We start from the raw sequence: 21,740 nt of genomic DNA, 5'->3' as shown, positions 1-21,740 counted from the left end.
ACCAGTCAGACCAGCCATGAGCAGAACCCAACACTACCACCATGCATTGACACAAGGAGGTTCATGAGCAGAGCCACTGGGAAGAGGTAAGCCAGCACAGACCCAAGTCCTAGTGGCTCAACTCACAGGGGGAATGATGCTGCCCCGTGGTTGTGCACCCAGGATTGGGAATTATGTGCACAGTGCACATGACTGATTTGGCCCAGGGAGATACACAAGCAGAGACACAAATGAAGAGTGCAGAAATGCAGGAGAGCCAAATAGTGTAAAGAAGAAAATTACTGGCCACCACCAACCCATGCCTCAACCAAGGGAAGCAAGGACCCAGGAGAAGCCTCGGCCTGTAGGAACAAGGAAAGAAGAACTCTGTCCAGGGTCATCCATTCAAGCTGAGGAGATCCAGTATACCCCACTGCACACATTCAGGGTACAGGACACTATCTGGGGAGCCAACAACTCCACCTAGTGTCACCCAGCCCAGGCAAAGAATGACAAGGCACCCAGGCACTTCATCCAAGAACTTGAGATCTCACCCATGTCTTTAACAACCCAACACAGTGTCACTAACCACAGCAAGGAACCACTAAGTGCTCCAGTGCCTATGCCATGGAGGTACTCACATGCAACTTTGACAACAAATACAGCTGAAGTACACAGAGACTACTCTACTGCATCTGTCTGGAACCAATAGTAAAACACCCTATTCAATGATCAATATGAAACACATTTACAGGAGGGAATCTCTCTCCCCAAAGCCCACTCCAGAGTAATAGAAGCAACTTCTCTACCAGATGACTAGACATCAATGTAGAGATGCAAGAAATAAGAAAAAACAAGAAAATATGACACCACCAAAGGAATACAATAATTCTCAAGAACCAGACCCCATAGAGCAGGAAACCTTTGAAATGACTGAAAAGGAATTCCAAGCAACAATCTTAAGGAAACTCAATGAGATACAAGACTCAGATGACACAATGGAGTCAGAAAAACTATTCAGGATATGAAGAAGGAAATTTAGAAAGAGATTAATATCTTAAAAAAGAATGTAACAGAACTCCTGAAACTGAAGGATTCATTCAGTGAAATAAAAAACACAACCAAGAGCATAAGCAGCAGGCTAGAGCAAGCAGAAGAAAGAATTTCTGATCTCAAAGACAATCTTTTTGAAATAACCCAGGCAGACAAAAGAAAAAAGAATTTTTAAATAATGAGGAGGGCCGGCCTGTGGCTCACTCGGGAGAGTGTGGTGCTGATAACACCAAGGCCACAGGTTTGGATCCCATATAGGGATGGCCGGTTTGCTCACTGGGTGAGCGTGGTGCTGACAACACCATGTCAAGGGTTAAGATCCCCTTACCAGTCATCTTTAATAAATAAATAAATAAATAAATAAATAAATAATGAGGAAAATCTAGGAGAGCTAACAGACAACTGTAAGTGCACAAACATCCAGATCACAGGTGTTCCTGAAGGGGAGGAGAAAGGAAAAGGCATTGAAAAGATATTCAATGAAATAATAGCAGAAACTTCCCAAGTATTGGGAAAGACAGAGACCTTCAGATTCATGAGACTCAAAGGTCCCCAAACAGATTCAATTCAAAACTACCCTCTCCAAGACACATTATAATCAAACTGACAAAGCTCAAAGACAAAGAGAAAATGTAAAAACAGAAAAGGAAAAGCATCATCACCAAAAAGGGAGTTCCTATCAGACTAACAGCAAACTTCTCAACAGAAACTTTACAAGCCAGAAGAGAATGAGATAATATATTTGAAATACTAAAAACAAAAAACAAAACAAAACAAAAAATTTGCCAGCCAAATATACTATAACAAGCAAGGCTATTCTTCAAAAATTAAGTAGAAATAGTGTATTTCCCAGACAAACAAAAACTGTGGGAGTTTACCACCACATAACCAGCCCTACAAGAAATCCTCAAAGGAGTCTTGCATCTGGAATCCAAAAAACAATTGTTGCTACTATGAATACAGAAGAAAGAACAAACCCCACTAGTAGAACAAAAATGCAAATGAGAAAGAGAAAAAAACTATATCTTACCACCTCAAAAAACCAACAAACACCAAAGACAAACAATAAAATGGAAAGAAAGGAACAAAAGATATTTCAAACATCCAATGAAAATTGATAATGTCAGGAGTAAGACAACACCTTTCAATAACAACACTAAATGTGAATAGATTAAATTCCCTACTCAAAACAGAAAGACTGATTGATTGGATTAAAAACCTAGACCCAACTATATGCTATCTACAAGAGCCTTACCTCACTTGTAAAAATACACATAGACTAAAAGTGAAGGGATGGAAAAAGATGTACCACACAAATGGAAACCAAAAATGAACAGAAGTAGCTATTCTTTTGCTGGATAAAATAGACTTTAAACCAAAAGCCATAAAAAGAGACAAAGAAGGCCATTATATAATGAAAAAGGGATCTATCCAGCAAGAAGACATAACAATCATAAACATATATGCTCTCAACACCGGAGCACCCAGATACATAAAACAAACACTGTTAGACCTAAAGAAAGAGATACACTCCAATACAATAAGAGTAGGGGACATGAACGTTGTACAGATCATCTAGGCAACAAATCAACAGAGAAACACAGGATTTAAAGTACACTTTAAACCAGTTGTACTTGGCAGATACCTACAGAGCATTGCATACAACAACTACAAAATATACATTCTTCTTATCAGCACATGGAACATTCTTCAGGATAAAACACACATTAGGTTACAAATCAAGTCTCAACAAATTTTAAAAATTGAAATCATTTCAAATATTTTTTCAGACCATAATGAATCAAAATTAGAAGTCAATAACAAGCAAAACTATGGAAACTGTACAAATACATGGAAATTAAACAACATGCTCCTGAATGAGCTATGGGTACAAGAAGAAATTAAACAGGAAATTAAAAATTTTTTTCTTGAAACTAATGAAAATAAAGACATGTTATAACAAAACCTTTGGGATACTGCAAAAGCAGTACTAGGAGGGAAGTTTATTGCAATAAATGCTTGCGTTGAAAGAATAGAAAGATTTCAAATAAACAACCCAATGCTACACCTCAAAAAACTGAAAAACAAGAACAATCTAACCCAAAAATGAGTAGATGGAAAGAAATAATTAAGATCATAGCAAAACAAAATGAAATACTAACTGAAAAAATGATACAAAAGTTCAATGAAATAAAAAATTGGTTCTTTGAGAAGTTAAACAAAATAGACAAACTACTAGCTAGGTTAACTAAAAACAGAAAAGAGAAGACCCAAATAACAAAAATCAGAAATGAAAAATGAGACTTTAAAACCAATACCACAAAGAATCATTAGAGATTATTAGAAACAACTATTTGCCAACAAATTTGGAAATCTGGAAGAAACATAAATTTCCGGACACATAAAAGCTACCAAAACCGAACCAAGAAGACATAGAAAACCTGAACAGACCAATATAACAAGCAACGTGACTGAAGCAGTGATCAGCAGTCTCCCAACAAAGAAAAGCCCAGGACCAGATGGCTTTACTGCTGAATTCTACCAAACCTTTAAAGAGGAATTAATACAATTCTCTTCAAACTATTCACAAGAATCGAAACAGTGGCCATTCTCCCAAACTCATTCTATGAGGCATCACCCTGATACCAAAACCAAAGACACAACAAAGAAAGAAAACCACAGGCCAATATCTCTGATGAACATAGACAAAAAAAACCCTCAACAAAACATTAGCAAACAGAATACAGAAACACATCAAAAAAATTATACACCATAATCAACTGGGATTCATCCCAGAGATGCAAGGATGGCTCAACATATGCAAGTCAATAAATGTGATATACCCACATCAGCTAAATCGAGGACAAAAACCATATGATTATCTCAATAGATGCAGAAAAAGCATTTAACAAAATTCAACATCCCTTCATGATAAAGATTCTCAGCAAATTAGGTATAGAAGGAAAATACCTCAACACAATAAAAGCCATATATGACAAACCTACCATGGGTTGAATGTCCCCCCCAAACTTAGTCCCACTGTGACAGAGTGAAGAGGGTGGGACACCCCATTATGGTAATTGAAAGGTCAGGCCCTGAAGAGGTGGTAAGACTGTAGGACTATGCCACAGTGAACCACACCATGGTTCTGAGGGCTTTAAAAGAAGAGAGAGGAGAGTCTGTTTCTCTCTCTGCTCTGCCATTCTTGCCATGTGACACCCTGCATTGCTGTAGAGTCACCTCACCATGTGTGTTCCCTGGACATAGGTCTTCCCAGCCTCAGAAAGTGTATGCAATAAATTTTGTTTTCTTACAAATCACTCAGTTCTACGTATTTTGTCATAAGCAACAGAAACAGACTAATACATCCAACAACATCCTGAATGGCAAAAAAGCTGAAAGCTTTTCCCTTAATAACTGGAGCAAGACAAGGATGCCCACTCTCACCACTCCTATTTAACACAGTATTGGAAGCACTAGCCAGAGCAATCAGGCAAGAGTAAGAAATAAAGGGCATCCAGATTGGAAAAGACAAAGTCAAACCGTCCCTGTTTGCAGCTGACATGATCCTATATAGAGAAAAACCTAAAGATGCTACAAAAAAGCTCTTAGAGTTGATAAACGATTTCAATAAAGTTTCAGGATACAAAATCAACACACAAAAATTAGTAGCAATGAACTAGCAGAAAAAGAAAGCAAGAAAGCAAGACCGTTTACAATAGTCAACAAAAAAATAAAATACCTAGGAACAAATTTAACCAAAGAGTTGACAGATCTCTACAACAAGAACTACAAATTACTGCTGAAAGAAATTAAAGAGGACACAAAAAGGTGGAAAAACATTCCATGCTGTTGGATCAGAAGAATTAACACTGGGAAAAAGTTCATACTATCCAAAGTGATTTACAGATTAAATGCAATCTCCATCAAAATACCAATGACATTCTTCACGGAAATAGAAAAAACAATCCTAACATTAATATGCAACAACAAAAGACCCTGAATAGCAATCCTGAGCAAAAAAATAAAATAAGTAAAGCCAGAGGTGTTATACCACCTGACTCCAAATTATGCTACAAAGCTATAGTAATCCAAAAATAGCATGGTACTGGCATAAAAACAGACACTTGGACTAATGGAACAGAATACAGAACCAAGAAATCAACCCACATACTTAGAACAAACTGATCTTTGCAACACAGGCACCAAGAACATACATTGCGGAAAAGACTGCCTCTTCAATACACGGTACTGGAAAAACTGGACATCCATCTGTAGAAGAATGAAACTAGACCTGCACCTCTTGCCATATACCAAAATCAACTCAAAATGGATTAAAGGCTTAAATATAGGACCCGAAACTATAAAACTCCCTAAAGAAAATAGGAGAAACACTTCAGGAAGGAGGACTGGGCAAAGACTTTATGAATAAGACCCTAAAAGCACAGGCAAGAAAAGAAAAAAATAAACAAATGGGATTATATCAAACTAAAAAGCTTCTACACAGCAATTAGCAGAGCGAAAAGACAACCTACAGAGTGGGAGAAAAAATTAACAAACTATGATTTGACAAGGGATTAATATCCAGAATATACAAGGAACTCAAACAACTTAGTAAAAAAAACAATAACCCAATTAAAAAATGAACAAAGGAGCTGAATAGGCATTTCCAAAGGAAGACATACAAATGGCCAATAGACATGTGAAAAATGCTCAATGTCACTAAACATCAGGGAAATGCAAATCAAAACCACATTGAGATATCTCACCCCAGTTAGACTGGCTACTATAAAAAAAGACAGAGACTAATAAATGCTGACAAGGATGAGGAGAAAGGGGAACCCTTCTACACTGTTGGCAGGACTGTAAATTAGTGCAGCCATTGTGGAAAACAGTATGGAGGTTCCTCAAAGAACTACAGATAGAACTGTCTGCATATGATCCAGCAATCCCACTGCTGGGAATATACCAAAAGGAATGGAAATCATCATGTGAAAGGGATACCTGCACTCTCACATTTATTGCAGCTCTATTTATAGTAGCCATGAGCTGGAACCAACCTAGATGTCCATCATTGGACCACTGAATACGGAAAATGTGGTATATGTATACAATGGAAAACCGCTCTGTCATAAAAAAGAATGGTATTCTGCCATTAGCAGCAACATGGATACACTTAGAGAAAATTATGTTAAGTGAAATAAGCCAGGCACGGAAAGATAAATACTGCATGTCCTCACTCATAAGTGAGAGCTAAAGAAAGGAAGAAAGAAAGAAACAGCAATCACAGTAATATGTTGAACTTTCAAAAGGAGAGAACAGAACTGAGGTTACCAGAAGTGGGAAAGGGGGAGGGGGAGGGATGTTAGTGAGAAATTGGTAAAAGATCACAAAAAATGACTACATTATGTAATGATAAATATAATTATTATCTTGATTTGATCACCACATATTGTACACAGGTATTAATATCCAACTCTGTACCCTACAAATACATACGATCAACTACGTTTTAATTAAAAAAAAATCTGGTGAAATCCAAGTAAGTATCGGATTAATTGTGTGGTGCTATTGTCAATTTCCTGGTTTTGATAATGTGCTATGATTGAGATGTTACCACTGGAAAAACCTGGGTGATAATATGTACAAAGGACTTATTAGTGCTATTTTTGCAACTTGCAAGTCTATAATTATTTAAAAATAAAAAGTTTAAAAAGATAAGCCATTTCTAATAACAACAAAAACTACAGAAGAACTGAATAAACAAAGAGCTTTGCATCTTTATGAGCAGAAAGTCTAAAAAAATCACAAAATGGTAATTCTTCTAAAATATTTAATTAATTCAATGCAATTCCATAAAACATTTCAAAAAAGTTTTTTTCATAAAAGTTTTTAATGAATTTGACAAACCAATTCTAAAATTAATATGGGAGGATTAAGGGGAAGACTTCCAAGCACCACAAGAGCAAAAATGCTTGTCTAGTTTGTTCAGTTATCCCAGAGTATGGAACAGTGCCTCGTACCCAGTAGGTACTCGAAAAATATTTGTGAAAAAATAAATGATGACGTAGAAGGAAAGGAGAGAAGGAGGAGGAGGAGAGATAATTTAGGCAAAGGGATAAATAAATAGATGAACAAAACAGAATATAGAGTTCAGAAGCAGATCCACATATATACAAAAAAATTTTTACATACTAGAGGAAGCATTATCAATCAATGAGGAAAGGATAGACGATTCAAATAACCGTGCTTAAAGAAACATAGGAAAAATTAGATTCTTATCTGCATCATTTAGGATTCGCATTCAGCTACAAGCCACATGAAAGTGGTCTAACAAAGAATGGATTTATTTTCTCTCATAAAAAGAATTCCAATAATGAACAAAAGAAGAAAACTACAAAGGCTAAAAATAAACAAAAAAATCCAGAAGCAGGCTGGGAGCATCTTCACAATGTTGTTAACATTCCAAATTCCTTCTGTTTGTCCCTCCACAATCCTTAGCTTGCAGTTTCTGTCCTCAGGCTTGTTACTTCATGGTGGCAAAAGGGTGATTTACCTCTATCTAGCCCATGTCCGTTTTTCAGAAGAGAAGAAGTAGAAGGAAGAAGGAAGGTAAAAAGAAAAAGACATGCACCAAGAAACTCAATATTTTCCCAGAAATCCCTAGCAGTCCTCTGCTTATGCCTCATTGGGCAGAACCATGTCACACAACAACCTCGGGCTGCAAAGATTCCAGAAAGGTAAGTGCTGTAGGTACACTGCTGACCTGAACTAAAGTAACTTGGGGAGCTCTAAGTAAGGGAGAAGTGCCATAGTACCTCAACCAGAAACAAAAGATAGATTAAAAATCTAAAGACAAAAACACTTAAAATATATAATATAGGAGAACATTTTTATGACATCAGAGTAGGGAAGATTTCGTAAAGATGCAAAAAGTACAACCCACGAAGTAATGCGTTGACAAATTTGACTACATTAAAATTTTAAGCCTCTGTATGTCAAAAAATGCTATGAGCAAGGTTAAAAGACAAACCACAGCCTGGGAGATGATACTTGCAATTCATATAAGCAATGGATGATTAATATGCAGGATATATTTTAAAAACTGCTCTAAAATAATTTCGAAAAGCTAGACAACCTAATAGAAAAATGGGGCAAGGATATGAACAGGCAAAACACAGAAACTCCAATAGGTGATAAGTACATGAAAAGATGTTGAAACTCACTAGTATTCAAATTTAAACACCCATGAAATAACATTTTACACCCATCACACTGGCAAAAGTTAAAAAGTCTGGTATTACAGATATTGGCAAGGATATTGAGAAATAGAATCTCTCATGTACCACAAGTGGAAGTGTAAATTGGTATAACCACTTTGGAGAGAATTTGTTCCTTATATATTAGAAGAAGCATATACCCCATGGCTCAGAAATTTTTCTTCTGGATTATCGATCCTAGAGAACTGCTCTCACGTGGGCAATGTAGACATACGTAAGAAAAAATATTTTGTAATAGCTAAAAAGTAGAAACAACCTAACTGTTGCTCAGTGGAGGAATACATTATTCATAACTTTATATACTTTTCATATGCTTATATAAAGTGGCTTATCATATAGCAGACTACTAGAAAGCAGTTAATATGCTCTAACCAGATCTAGATGTATCAGTGTGGATGACTCTCAAATTCCTACTGACAAGTACGTGAAAAAGGCACACTGTAAGTAAGGGCTTCATAAAGCATTAGATCATTCAGGAAAAATTTTTCAATACACAAAGAATACACATTTATTATAGGTTCATGTATATGTAAGAAAAGTACAAAAACATGCATCAACATCATCTTTCATATGGTGGTAAACATGGAGGAAGATAGACAGGGAGCATGTTCAGATGGAACTTAAAATGTATCTGTGTCATTTTATTTAAGGGGGCTGCAGAGCCACCACCAACGGTCTCCCAGTGGGAAAGTCTGGAATAATTTAAGCATCAAAATAAAAAGTGACAGTAATGGGTTAAATCCATGACAAAAAATAAGAATGCACGAATCCATATTGATATAAACAAACAAAGATGCCAACTAGTAAATATGGAAGGAGTGTAGGAATTAGAAAATCACTATTTAGCAAACACTATAGTAATAATTATTTCAAGCAAGAGCCAATAGCTGTTAAAACTAGTGGATGAAAGTTTGATGAGTAACAGGAGATCTACAGGGTCTCAAAGTATATGGCTTTAGTACAATGTTTGGATATTCTGCTAAATGAAAGAATTGGGAATATTTAGCTTGAGAAGAGATCAGGGGATATAATAGCTAATTTCAAATATGTCTTTAGAATGCTGTCATATGGTGGTCTCAAAAGGAAAATTGCAAGAATTCTTATTTTGACTCAATAAAAGGAAGAATTTTTTAGCCTGTGTCTTAGTCAGTTCGGGCTGCTGTAACAGAATACCATAGACCTGGTGGCTTAAACAACAAACATTTATTTCTCACAGTTCTGGAGCCTGGGAAGGCTGAGATCAGGGCGCTGGTACTTGAAGGCCAATGCAATCCCAGTCAAAACCCCAGCAAGTTACTTTGTGGACACTGACAAACTGATTCTAAAGTTTATATGGAGAGGCAAAAGACCCAAAATAGCCATCACAATATAGAAGGAGAAGAATAAAGTCACAGAACTGACACTGTCTGACCTCAAGACTTAGTATAAAATAGTAGTAATCAACACAGTGTAGTACTAGTGAAATAATAGACAAATAGATAAATGGAACAGAATAGAAAGCCCAGAAGTAGACCCAATAAATACAGTCAACTGATATTTGACAAAGGAGTACAGGCATACAATGGAGCAAAGATAATCTTTCCATCAAATGGTACCAGAACCAGGGGACATCCACATGCAAAAAAATGAATCTTGACACACATTTTACACTCTTCACAAAAATTAACTCAAAATGAATCATCGATCTAAATGTAAAATACAGAACTATAAAACTCCTAGAAGGTACAGGAGAAAATTTAGGTGACCTTGGGTATGGCAATGACTTTTTAGATACAACACCAAGGCACATTCCATGAAAGAAAGAATTGATAAACCGGACATAATTAAAATTAAATACTTCTCATCTTCAAAAAACACTTGGAGAAATGACCACAGACTGGGAGAAAATATTGGCAAAAGACATCTGATAAAGGGCTGTGATCCAAAATATACAAAGAACTCTTAAAACTCAACAATAAGAAAATTAAAAATCCAAGTAAAAATGGACAAAATACTTGAACAGACACCTCACCAAAGAAGATGCGCTGATGGCAAATAAGCATATGAAAATATGCTCAACATTGTATGTCATTAGGGACTTGCAAATTAAAGCAATGAGACACCACTATATACCCATAGAATGGCAAAAATCCAGAACACTGACAACACAAAGTACCTGTGAGGATGTTGAACAATGGGAGCTCTTGTATGTTGATGGTGGGAATGCAAAATGGTACAGCCACTGTGGAAGACAGTTTGGCAATTTCTTACAAAACTAAACATACTATTACAGTATGATCTAGCAATTGCCCTCCTTGGTATTTACCCAAAGGAGTTGAAAGCTTATGTCTGTATGGATGTTTACAGCTGCTTTATTCATAATTACCAAAACCTGAAAGCCACCAAGATCTCCTTTAGTAGGTGTAAAGGTTAATTCTAGGTGTCAACTTGATTAGAATAAGGAATACTGACAAACCTGGTAAAGCTCTCTCTTTAGGTGAGCCCATGAGGGTGTTTCCAGCAGAGATTAGCATGAGAGCCTGAGTGGACTGGGTAGGAAATATCTGCCCTCAATATGGATGGGAACTAGCCAATCCACTGCGGGCCTGGAGAGAACAAAAACAGGGGGAAAAAAGGTGAAACTCTATCCGCTGGAGTTGGGACACACTCTTCTCTCCTGTCCGTGGACATCAGAGCTCGAGACTGCAGCTTTTGTGTTCCAGGACTTACACCAAGGACACCATTGGCTTCCCTGGTTTAGAAGCCTTCAGACTTGGACTGAGCCATGCTACTAGCTTCCAGTTTGCAGACGGCCTATCACAGGACTTCTTTTCAAAATCTTGTGAGCTAATTCCCCTAATAAATTCCTTCTCATATATTTATAACATATCCTGTTGATTCTGTCTCTCTGGAGCATCCTGACTAATACAGTAGGTGAATGAAGAAATAAACTGTGGCACATCCAGATAATGGAATATTATTCAGCACTAGAAAGAAATGAGTTATCGAACCAGGAAAAGACATGGAGTAAACTTAATTTACTAAGTGAAAGAAGCCAATCTGAAAAGTTCACGTATTGTTTGATGCCACCTATATAACATTCTGGAAAAGGCAAAACTATGGAAACAGTAAAATGATCGGTGGTGGATACATGACATTATACATTTGTCCAAAGCCTCATGATCTACAATGCCAAGAGTGCACTCTAAACAATGGGTTTGGGTGGTAATGATGTGTCAATATAGGTTCATTGATCATAACAAATGTACCACTGTGGTGGGAGATGTTGATACTGAGGGAGGCTGTGCCTGTGTGGGGCAGAGGGTATTTGGGAATTCTGTAGTGTCTGCCCAATTTTACTATGAACCTAAAACTGATCTATTAAAAAGTCTATTAAAAAATAAAGTCTATGAAAAAATTTTTAATTACCCCCAAACTTAGCAATTTAAATAAAAATAAACATTTATTACTTCACACAGTTTCTGTGGGTCAGGAATTCCGGAATGACTTAGTAGGGTGCTTTTTGTTCAAGGTCTCACCTGAGGTTGCAATCAAGACGTCAGCCAGCACTGCAATCATTTGAAGGTTTGACTGCAGCTGGAGGATCCACTTCTGATTTGGTTCACTCTTATGGCTGATATCAGGAGGCCTCAGTTTCACCTCTTATGGATGGACCTCTCCATGGAGTTGCAATGGGGAGGAAAATCCTCATAATGTGGTGGCTGGTTTCTCTGAGTGATCCAAGAGAGAAAAGGTGGAAGCCACAATGCCTTTTCTGACCTAGCTCCAATAGTCACACACTATCATTTCTGTATTATCCTATTTGTCATACAGGACAGCTCAGTCAGTGAGGGAGAGAACTACACAGGCTGTGAACACCAGGAAGTCAGGGTCATTGTGGGTCTCCTTAGAGGCTGGCTACCACACAAGGGTTTTCAAACTTAGCAGCAGAAAGTAATTCTTAGTATTTGCCAATGATTCTTTAAATCTCCGCCATATCCACAATCATCCCTCTTTACAATCCTGAAATTGTTGATGTGTGATTCTCTCTCTCTCTTTTTGTTTCTAAATGAACTTGTTAGAGATTGTCAAGATGGTCTATTTCAAAGAAGAAGCTTTTGGGTTTTTTGACAATGTCTAATGTATGGTTGTTTTATATTTAATCACCTTGCTATTTTCTTTATTGTTCCCCTTTTATTCTTTGGGTTGGCTCTGTATTATTTCTAACTTCTTGGGTCAAATCACTAGAGTATTTTAAATCTTTGTTTCTAAAGTATGTATTTGGGCTATAAATTTCACTGTTAATACTGTATCTAGCTATATCCCACCAACTTTGATATGCAGTGTTTTCATTTTCTTTCAGTTCAAATATTTTCTAATATCCATTATAATTTCTTTTTGAACCCATTAATTAATTTAGAAATATTTTTATTTCTAACTTCTTGGGTCAAATCACTAGAGTATTTTAAATCTTTGTTTCTAAAGTATGTATTTGGGCTATAAATTTCACTGTTAATACTGTACCTAGCTATATCCCACCAACTTTGATATGCAGTGTTTTCATTTTCTTTCAGTTCAAAATATTTTCTAATATCCATTATAATTTCTTTTTGAACCCATTAATTAATTTAGAAATATTTTTCTGTTTAATCTCTAAATATATGTGGGTTTGTGATTATCTTCTGTTATTGATTTCTAATATCATTGTACTGTCATAAATGTGATTTGAATGGGTCATTGGTTTTCTTTATACTTATTTTGTTTTGTATGTGGTCAATTTTTATATATTCCATGTGAGTTTGAAAAGAATGTGCATTCTCTAATTCTTGGATGGGTCCATTAGATCAAGCTTATTAATTGTTTAAATCTTGTATATTCCTAACAACATTTTTTGTGTTTGATTTATCCTTTACTTAGATGTGTTTTTTAAAATCTCAATGGTTTCTTTTGTTTTAACTTCTCAATATACATTGTAGTTGATTTTTGTGACCCTTTACCCATTGCTCCTTCCCCCCTCCCTTTTCCCCTACCCCCAACATCATATCTGTTCACTTGTCTTAACAAGTTCAAGGAATTGTTGTGATTGTTGTGTCTTCTTCCCCCCCCATGCTTTATTTGTTTGTGTATATTTATTTATTTATTTTTAGCTCCCACAAATAAGTGAGAACATGTGGTATTTCTCTTTCTGTGCCTGACTTGTTTCACTTAATATAATTTTCTCTAAGTCCATCCATGTTGCTGCGAATGGTAGTATTTTATTCTTTTTTATAGCAGAGTGGAATTCCATTGTGTAGATATACCACAGTTTCCTCATCCACTCATCCGATGATGGACACTTGGGCTGATTCCAACTCTTGGCTATTGTAAATAGTGCTGCAATGAACACTGGAGTACAGGTATCCCTTTGGCATGATGATTTCCATTCCTCTGGGTATATTCCCAGCAGTGGAATAGCTGGGTCATATGGGAGATCTATCTGTAATTGTTTGAGGATGATGATGATAATGATGATTTGTACATTTTTTCTTAAAGTTTTTTTTATATATTTTGAAGCTATATTGTTCAATGCAAAGCACATTATATATTTCTGGTGAATTGTTTCTTCTATTTTTATATGATGACCCTCTATATCCCTAATAATGCTTTTTGTTTTAAGACTAATTTTATCTGATATAAATATAGTAGCACCAGCTTTCTTTTGACTAGTATTTAACTAATACATCTTTTTCCCATCACCTTTTTCCAATATTTATGTGTCTTTGGGTTTTAAATATGTCTCTTGAAAATATGGCATAGTTGCATTGTTTTATTTTGTGTTTTTCTCCAATATGAGATTCACTGTCTTTTAACTAGAAAGTTTTGATTATTTACACTTATCTCAATCACTAATAGATTTGGAAATATTTCTACCACCTTATTTTGTATTTGCTATTTGACGTGTTTTTTTTTTTCCTTTGCTTAGTTCTGGCCTTAATCAAGTTTTCTATATTCCCTTTTCTTTCTTTCAATGTGAATTTTTAGATTAATAAGCATTTTATTTTATTTTATTATTTTATTTTTTTATTTTTTTTCCTTTTTGTCTTTTTTCGTGTCCGGCAACGGATCGCAACCCTCAGTGTCGCACCTGTACCGGACCGGGACTGGCAACAGGATCGCAACCCTCGGTGCTGCGCCCGCGCCTTGCTCAGCCAGTGAGTGGGAACCGGTCTGTATGTGGGATCCGAACCCTTGGCGGGAGCGCCGCCACACTCCCAAGCAGCGCACTGTAGCAGTGCACCACCGGGCCGGCCCCAATAAGCATTTTAGATTAATAAGTTAATATCTCTACTCTCCTCATAAACAAATAAGGACTTCAGAATACTTTAACTCTGATCACTCCCTCCCATTCCAATAACATGGTATTATTTTCTAGTATGTTAGTTCCATGCTGTTTTCATACACCTCAGATTTCTTCAGGCATGGCCAGATCTACATGCTCAGATGACTAAAATACTAAAACAGAGATCCCCAAAGCAGTGGCTCAAATAAGAAGGAAGTATATATTTCTCTCACATAACAGTCGAGCAGTAAGCAGGTGGTCCAAGGCTGCTAGACAGCTCTGCCCTATGCAGTCATCCAAGACAGGTTTCTTGTATCTTGTTCTTCTATCTTCCCCTCCCCAGAATTAAATCCTGGCACCAGAACGTTCTTAACTGCCATGCTGTACCTTCAAGAACTGCCTGAAGCACCCACATGATAACTCGCCTCCATCATGTCCACATTTACCCTACAGAGAGAAAAACAAAGTCAAACATTAGCAATTTCTTTTAAGGAAGTGCATATGGTTGTTCTTTGCTGCAAGAGAGGTTGGGAAATGTGGTTTCTGGCTGGGTGACCAAGAGCCCAGCGAAAACTTGGGGGCTTTTGTTACTAGGGGGAAGAAGAGGGGAATGAGCTTTGGGGTGTAGACATCACCAGAATACTGTGTCCTCTTCTCATTTTCCCTGTTTGCTTCAACCTTAGGCAGCCAACCTCCAGTGATGGCAAAGATGATCACATACAACAATAGCCTCATGTTTTCCCATTTTAGCAATTCCAGTAAGAAAGAGAGAGCAGCTCTTTAGGATAGTTCCAGCTAAAGTCTCAGATTTCTTCTAACTGGTCCAGTGTGGATCACATGCCCATCACTAAACTAGTTGCTTTGTCTGGAGTGATGCAGTCCCCTGCTAAACAGGTGTGTCACATGGTCACTCCTGGAAGGTGGGTGGGGTAGGATTACCCCATCCAAACCACATGGCCTGAAAGTAGGAGAGGGTAGGATTACCCCATCCAAACCACATGGCCTGAAAGTAGGAGAGGAATGGGCCTCAAAAGTCAGATAATAAGTTGTTGTTACCGCCAGAATGGATGACCATTAAATTTATCTATTCCATAAAGGCATTGGATGGTTCAAGGAGGTTGTACAATTGAACGTGTTAATGAATAAATGCAGAAGGCGATGTTGATGATGAAGTTGCCTGGAACGCTTTTCCTTACATCTCTCCTGCTTGAAGAACTCCTACTCCTCTCTCATTGGTCATTCATTCAGCACCTGTATTACTTCTGTTATGCTGACACCATGCTGTTTGATAATTATTTATTTATGTGTCTGTCTCCCAGTCCTTCCACAACACACCCCTCCAATTGAGGGCTCCTCCTGCGATAGAATGCATCCACATCCTACAATACCCAAGGCTCAAGAGTAGGCACAAAGAGACTAGACTTGCTAAATAAAAGAAGGGTAAAGTCTCAATGACTCTCAGAATAGACATCCCCACTTCAATTTTTAGTACTTTTTACCTTTAGAAATCGCTACTGGAATGACATCGGCCAAATCCCAGGGAGTTCTACAAGACTGGGGGGAGGAAGTGTCAGACCAGATTATGTTGTTTACAGAAATGTATCTCCTAACATCTGAAAGACAGTGCCAGGCATCATTTTATTTATAGAACTCAAATCTAATCACCAAGGGGCAAAGACCCAAGGAGGAGGAAGTTCAGCAGATAATTGACTAATCAGAGCTGTCTTCTCATCCTGTTTGATTCTGGCAGGGAGGAGGGGGGAGAAGCTATGTTTTGCAATCAGTTTTTAACCTAAACACATAAATTACTTTCTCTCCCAGAAACACCAATGCTCCCAGCTTAATTGATGCTAAAAACTCTGCCTATATTGGAGGGGAAAAGAGCTGAAGTCCAGTGGATGTAGCTAGGGATAGAAAGTGGAGGATAGTGCAGGAGACATAAATGGAGAGACATCAAGGAGAGGCCAAAAGGTACTTGGAGGAACAAGAGGTCTCCCCGAGAAGGTGTCCAAGTGGCTTGCTTGGGAATCTGCACCCATGGGTCTTCTGGGTGAGTCTTTTGAATACTAATAGCTACATTTATTGAGCCATTGCTATATGCCAGATGTTGTAGTAAGCACTTTTAGTGCATTTTCTAGTTTTAATTCTCAGAACAACCTTGCAAGTTCAAAATTGGTGCTCCTGTTCATAGATGAAACTAAAGGTCAGAAAGTAGCAGTGGTTTGCCCATGGCCATACAGCAAAAGAATATAAAACCCAGGATTTTAATCCCTGCAGATTTGATTTGACTCAAAGCTTCTGCCCTGAGTCGTTAACTATCCTTGCAAAACCACTTTGAGGCAGCTACTATTTCTTCCTTTCTACAGATGAGGAGACTGAGACCCAGGGATGACCCAGCTAGCCCAGGTGACACAGATAGTAAGTGTCAGAGCCAAACCAGGTCTGTCTGACTCCAAAATCTATTCTGCCTCCAAGCAGAAGAAGAGCAAAGGGAAGGGGAGGGCAAGAACGTGCCAGAAAACCCGTGCAGGTCAGGTCCTACCCTTTCCCAGGGCACTGTCCCCCACACACCCCTTTCAAGAATCTTCATTTCACTGCCTCTCCCCCATTGTGGTCTCTGGGCTGAATGGAGACTGGATAGTTCTTGGGAGGATCTAAGACACCCCTACCCAAGGAGCCCCTAGGAAAGGAACTGCCAGGACACCACCAGCCCTGGGGCTCCCATCTGCACACATCTGAGCAAGTCCTGTGCATAAGACTGAGAACTGTTTGAATCAGGAGCAAGCCAAACTGGGTTCAAATACAGCCCAGTAACTTGACCAATAACAGCAGTTCCCATTTTGTAAGCATCTAATCTGGGACAGACATTTCACTAGGGGTTCACTCCATATTTTTAAATTTAATACCCCCTTCCTCCAGTGATTGGTCCTATTTTACAAAAGAGGAGCCTTGGGCTCCTGGAGGTGAAACAATCAGCGCAAGGACAGCAAGTCATCACGAGCGTGGGACTTGAACCCACCAAGGCCGCAGATTTGCTGTTGTCTGGTCACGGCGGAGGGAGGAGCTGCCCGAGCTGCGGGAGGAGGGGCAAGGGAGAGGGCAAGCTCCCAGCAACGCGTGCTGACGACAGCAGGTGATTTTTTTTCCTGCAGCGCGCTTTCTCCCAGCATCTTTCCTGGATTTTTTTTTTCCCTGCTGAGCGGCAGAAAAGGGTGGGGCCACATCCCTGCAGCACAGGCGGCCGCGGCCGCGGCAGCAGCATTCTCTGGGGCAGCAGCCAGACCAGAGAGCTGCAGAAAGGGTGGGGCCGCTTCCTAGCAGCAGAGGCGGCGGTCGCAGCGGTTGTAGCACCACTCGAGGCAAAGGTGGAGGCAGCAATGCTCGGTCTCCACGGGAGGTGATCGCCTCAAGGCCCTGCCAGGTCGCCGGCTGCGACCGGACGCCTGCGGGAAGGACAGTCGTGCTCAGCCCGCGGACCCTGCGGCCACACCGCCCGGCCATTCCTCTGCGCCATGGCTTAAGCGCGCAGCCACCTCGCTTCGTGTCGCCTCGCACGGCCGGGCTCTGCGCGCTGCCGCAGCCGCAGGGAGGGGCGCGTCCCAGACGCCCAGCCGGGATCCCGGGACGCCGCGCCTCTCGCCCTTCGGCGCCCGCAGCAGACTGTGCTCCCCAAGGCGTTTGCAGCCGGTAATCGAAGGACTTCCCAGACTTCATTCCAGCTACAGCTCTCCCCGGGCGCTGTCTGAGGGAGGCCGGCGAGGTAGCTCAGACTGATCGCGGGGCGGGGAGAAAACGGTGGGAACCACGTTGGCTGGTCGGGGAAAGGGGCTGAGGGGAGATTAGAGACTTGCTTTAGACCCACGAAAAGAAAGAGGGAGGGCCAGCTTTGCAGCTAGCATCATGGCGTGGCCGTGCATCACGCGGGCCTGCTGCATCGCCCGCTTCTGGAACCAGCTGGACAAGGCGGACATCGCCGTGCCGCTGGTTTTCACCAAGTACTCGGAGGCCACCGAGCAGGCCGCTTCCTAGCAGCAGAGGCGGCGGTCGCAGCGGTTGTAGCACCACTCGAGGCAAAGGTGGAGGCAGCAATGCTCGGTCTCCACGGGAGGTGATCGCCTCAAGGCCCTGCCAGGTCGCCGGCTGCGACCGGACGCCTGCGGGAAGGACAGTCGTGCTCAGCCCGCGGACCCTGCGGCCACACCGCCCGGCCATTCCTCTGCGCCATGGCTTAAGCGCGCAGCCACCTCGCTTCGTGTCGCCTCGCACGGCCGGGCTCTGCGCGCTGCCGCAGCCGCAGGGAGGGGCGCGTCCCAGACGCCCAGCCGGGATCCCGGGACGCCGCGCCTCTCGCCCTTCGGCGCCCGCAGCAGACTGTGCTCCCCAAGGCGTTTGCAGCCGGTAATCGAAGGACTTCCCAGACTTCATTCCAGCTACAGCTCTCCCCGGGCGCTGTCTGAGGGAGGCCGGCGAGGTAGCTCAGACTGATCGCGGGGCGGGGAGAAAACGGTGGGAACCACGTTGGCTGGTCGGGGAAAGGGGCTGAGGGGAGATTAGAGACTTGCTTTAGACCCACGAAAAGAAAGAGGGAGGGCCAGCTTTGCAGCTAGCATCATGGCGTGGCCGTGCATCACGCGGGCCTGCTGCATCGCCCGCTTCTGGAACCAGCTGGACAAGGCGGACATCGCCGTGCCGCTGGTTTTCACCAAGTACTCGGAGGCCACCGAGCACCCGGGTCCGGCTCCACCTCCGGCGCGGGCCCCGCAGACTCGGTGATGCGGCAGGACTACCGCGCCTGGAAGGTGCAGCGGCCAGAGCCCAGCTGCCGGCCGCGCAGCGAGTACCAGCCGTCCGACGCGCCCTTTGAGCGCGAGACCCAGTACCAGAAGGACTTCCGCGCCTGGCCGCTGCCTCGCCGCGGGGACCATCCGTGGATCCCCAAGCCGGTGCAGATCCCCGCGTCCTCCCAGCCTTCCGCGCCTATTCTCGGGGCGCCCAAGCGCCGGCCGCAGAGCCAGGAGCGTTGGCCGGTGCAGGTTCCCGCTGAAGTTCAGGAGCAAGAAGTGGCGCCTGGCGGAGCGGGTGGCCCCGCGGCCGGAAAGGCGTCCGGGGCGGACGAGCGAGACACACGCCGGAAGGCCGGGCCCGCCTGGATGATGCGTCGCGCAGAGGGGCTGGGGCAGGAGCAAATGCCGCAGCCCGAGGCCCAGGCTCAGGCAGGAGAGGGTGGCCCGGCGGCCGGAAAGGCGTCCGGGGCGGACGAGCGAGACACACGCAGGAAGGCCGGGCCCGCATGGATGGTGCGTCGCGCGGAGGGGCTGGGGTACGAGCAGACGCCACTGCCCGCCGCCCAAGCCCAGGCCGCTGGCCCGGAGGGTGGCAAGGGGCGTGCAGCGGCCGACGCCCTCAATCGGCAAATCCGCGAGGAGGTGGCGAGTGCGGTGAGCAGCTCCTACAGGTGAGTCTCCCGCCGACTGCCCAAGCCTCGTTCTCCCTGTCGCAGGCCACACGTGGAGCCTCCCCTCCCGTGCCAGGCCACACCCTCTCCCCAGCCGCATGGGAAAGCTGTTAGTGTTATCCATCCCAGCCTTCCCAGCTCCTTCCCTGCACTGCTGCAGCCATCCTTCTCCATCCCTGCCCAACAGAGACCCTGTGCAATTTCTTCACAGGCTGTGCTTCCGTCCTGCCCCACCCAACTCACCCGCTGTATTAACCTGGATGCTGCCACTTGCTGGCTTGGCTGTCGCCCACCCTCCTTGATGCCTTCCCACAAGGTCCCCATCCTTCTAGAAGAATTCTTTCCAAGTGACCTCTCCCCCCTTCCCTATCCCACCTCCCCTGGCCCTTCATTCTTCTCTCCCTCGCTCAGTCTCCGGGAGACACAGAAGCACCATCTTTTCTAGATTCCTCGAAGAAGCCTTACAAATCACCCAGGCTTTGAAGTCATTTTCCTTCTGCTTCTTATTAGCTGTGACACATTGGGCAAGTTTCTTAGCCTCTTTGGGCCTCAGGTTCTTATCTGTAAGATGTAATTGATAATAGATATCTCTTAGGATTGATTACTCATTTGTTGATTTAATATTAAATATTTAGTGTATTTCTGAGTACCTTCTATATGCCACCCACTGTGCTAGACATTGTGGGGATTAAATGAGACGACTCAGGAGGACCGTTCATGCCTAGTACAGAATGGTAATTAAACTTGTTTCTATTCCTACCTTCTGATTTTCACTTCCTAGGTGCCTCCAGCATTCTCCCCTACTAAGTCATCTCCTTTCTCTCTCAGTTCCTTCAGGTTCTCCAGATGTGTTTCTTATTCTTTTACCACCAGGAACCCACTCTTTAGCACATTTGAATACTTTTTAAATGAATGTCTTCAAGCATGAAATATCTTCGTCTCTCTCTGTCTGTTTCCTTCCTTCCAGAATTCTTCCTCTGCTGCAACCTCAGTCCTTCCAGTCTGCTTTCTCATCCTTCATCCATCCAGTATATATTTCTGAATACTTAGCTTTCAGTCCTGCCCTTGTGTTTCAACCAACATCAATTAGCTAACAGATCACAGTTGACTCTGAATATGTAACAGCAGGTTTGGAGTCTTTGGGGAAGCAAATGTGCATTATGAGTAATTGAACTAGAGGTGTTCAAAATGTGGCTTATGGGGTCCTCTTATCAATGCCACAACCAGTTAGTTGCCTTCTTTCTGCAGGAGGGTGTGGTGGGGAGGATTGCAGAGTTAGTATCCTTTGCCAAGACCCTATATATAACCTCATGGCAGACTGATATCCTTCTCCAGTGGACATGACAAGCAATTCCTCATATGCTGAGGAAGGTCTGGCTTATGAAGACATCTTCTCTTGTTAAGACAAAATCTATCCCCAATCCACTCCAGCATTTCTCATCTTCCTGAATTCCACCTCCCACTTGGCATCTGTCTCTTGGTTTATTGCTATCACAACCACACTGGTCCCCCAGGACTGACTTTTAAAGCTCTGGGTCAAGCAAAAACACGTATCCTTTTCCTTGAATAAGGAGGTAGAATTTTCACAATATTTTTGTGATGCCACCAAGGGAGGATCAAAAGAAAAGAAAGGAAGCAAACAAGCAAGGGACATAAAAAAAAAAAAAAAAAAAAA

General features: G+C 41.8%; 1 protein-coding gene across 1 annotated transcript in view; it reads left to right on the top strand.

Annotated features, from left to right (window-relative positions):
• Positions 1-18,510: 18,510 nt before the first annotated feature.
• MAP6 (microtubule-associated protein 6) overlaps positions 18,511-21,740 on the top strand; it is a 93,973-nt gene continuing 90,743 nt past the window's right edge. The window contains exons 1-4 of the mRNA XM_008587426.1: positions 18,511-18,627; positions 18,733-19,081; positions 19,318-19,709; positions 19,854-20,065. Coding sequence (XP_008585648.1) covers positions 18,511-18,627; positions 18,733-19,081; positions 19,318-19,709; positions 19,854-20,065 — 1,070 coding nt within the window. The remainder of the gene's footprint in view (positions 18,628-18,732; positions 19,082-19,317; positions 19,710-19,853; positions 20,066-21,740) is intronic.

The sequence above is a fragment of the Galeopterus variegatus genome, unplaced genomic scaffold, assembly GCF_000696425.1.
Source record: "Galeopterus variegatus unplaced genomic scaffold, G_variegatus-3.0.2 Scaffold4388, whole genome shotgun sequence".
Classification (NCBI taxonomy): Eukaryota; Metazoa; Chordata; class Mammalia; order Dermoptera; family Cynocephalidae; genus Galeopterus; species Galeopterus variegatus.
The sequence above is the reverse complement of the archived record's forward strand: the minus strand, read 5'-3'. Positions and strand labels throughout refer to the sequence as shown.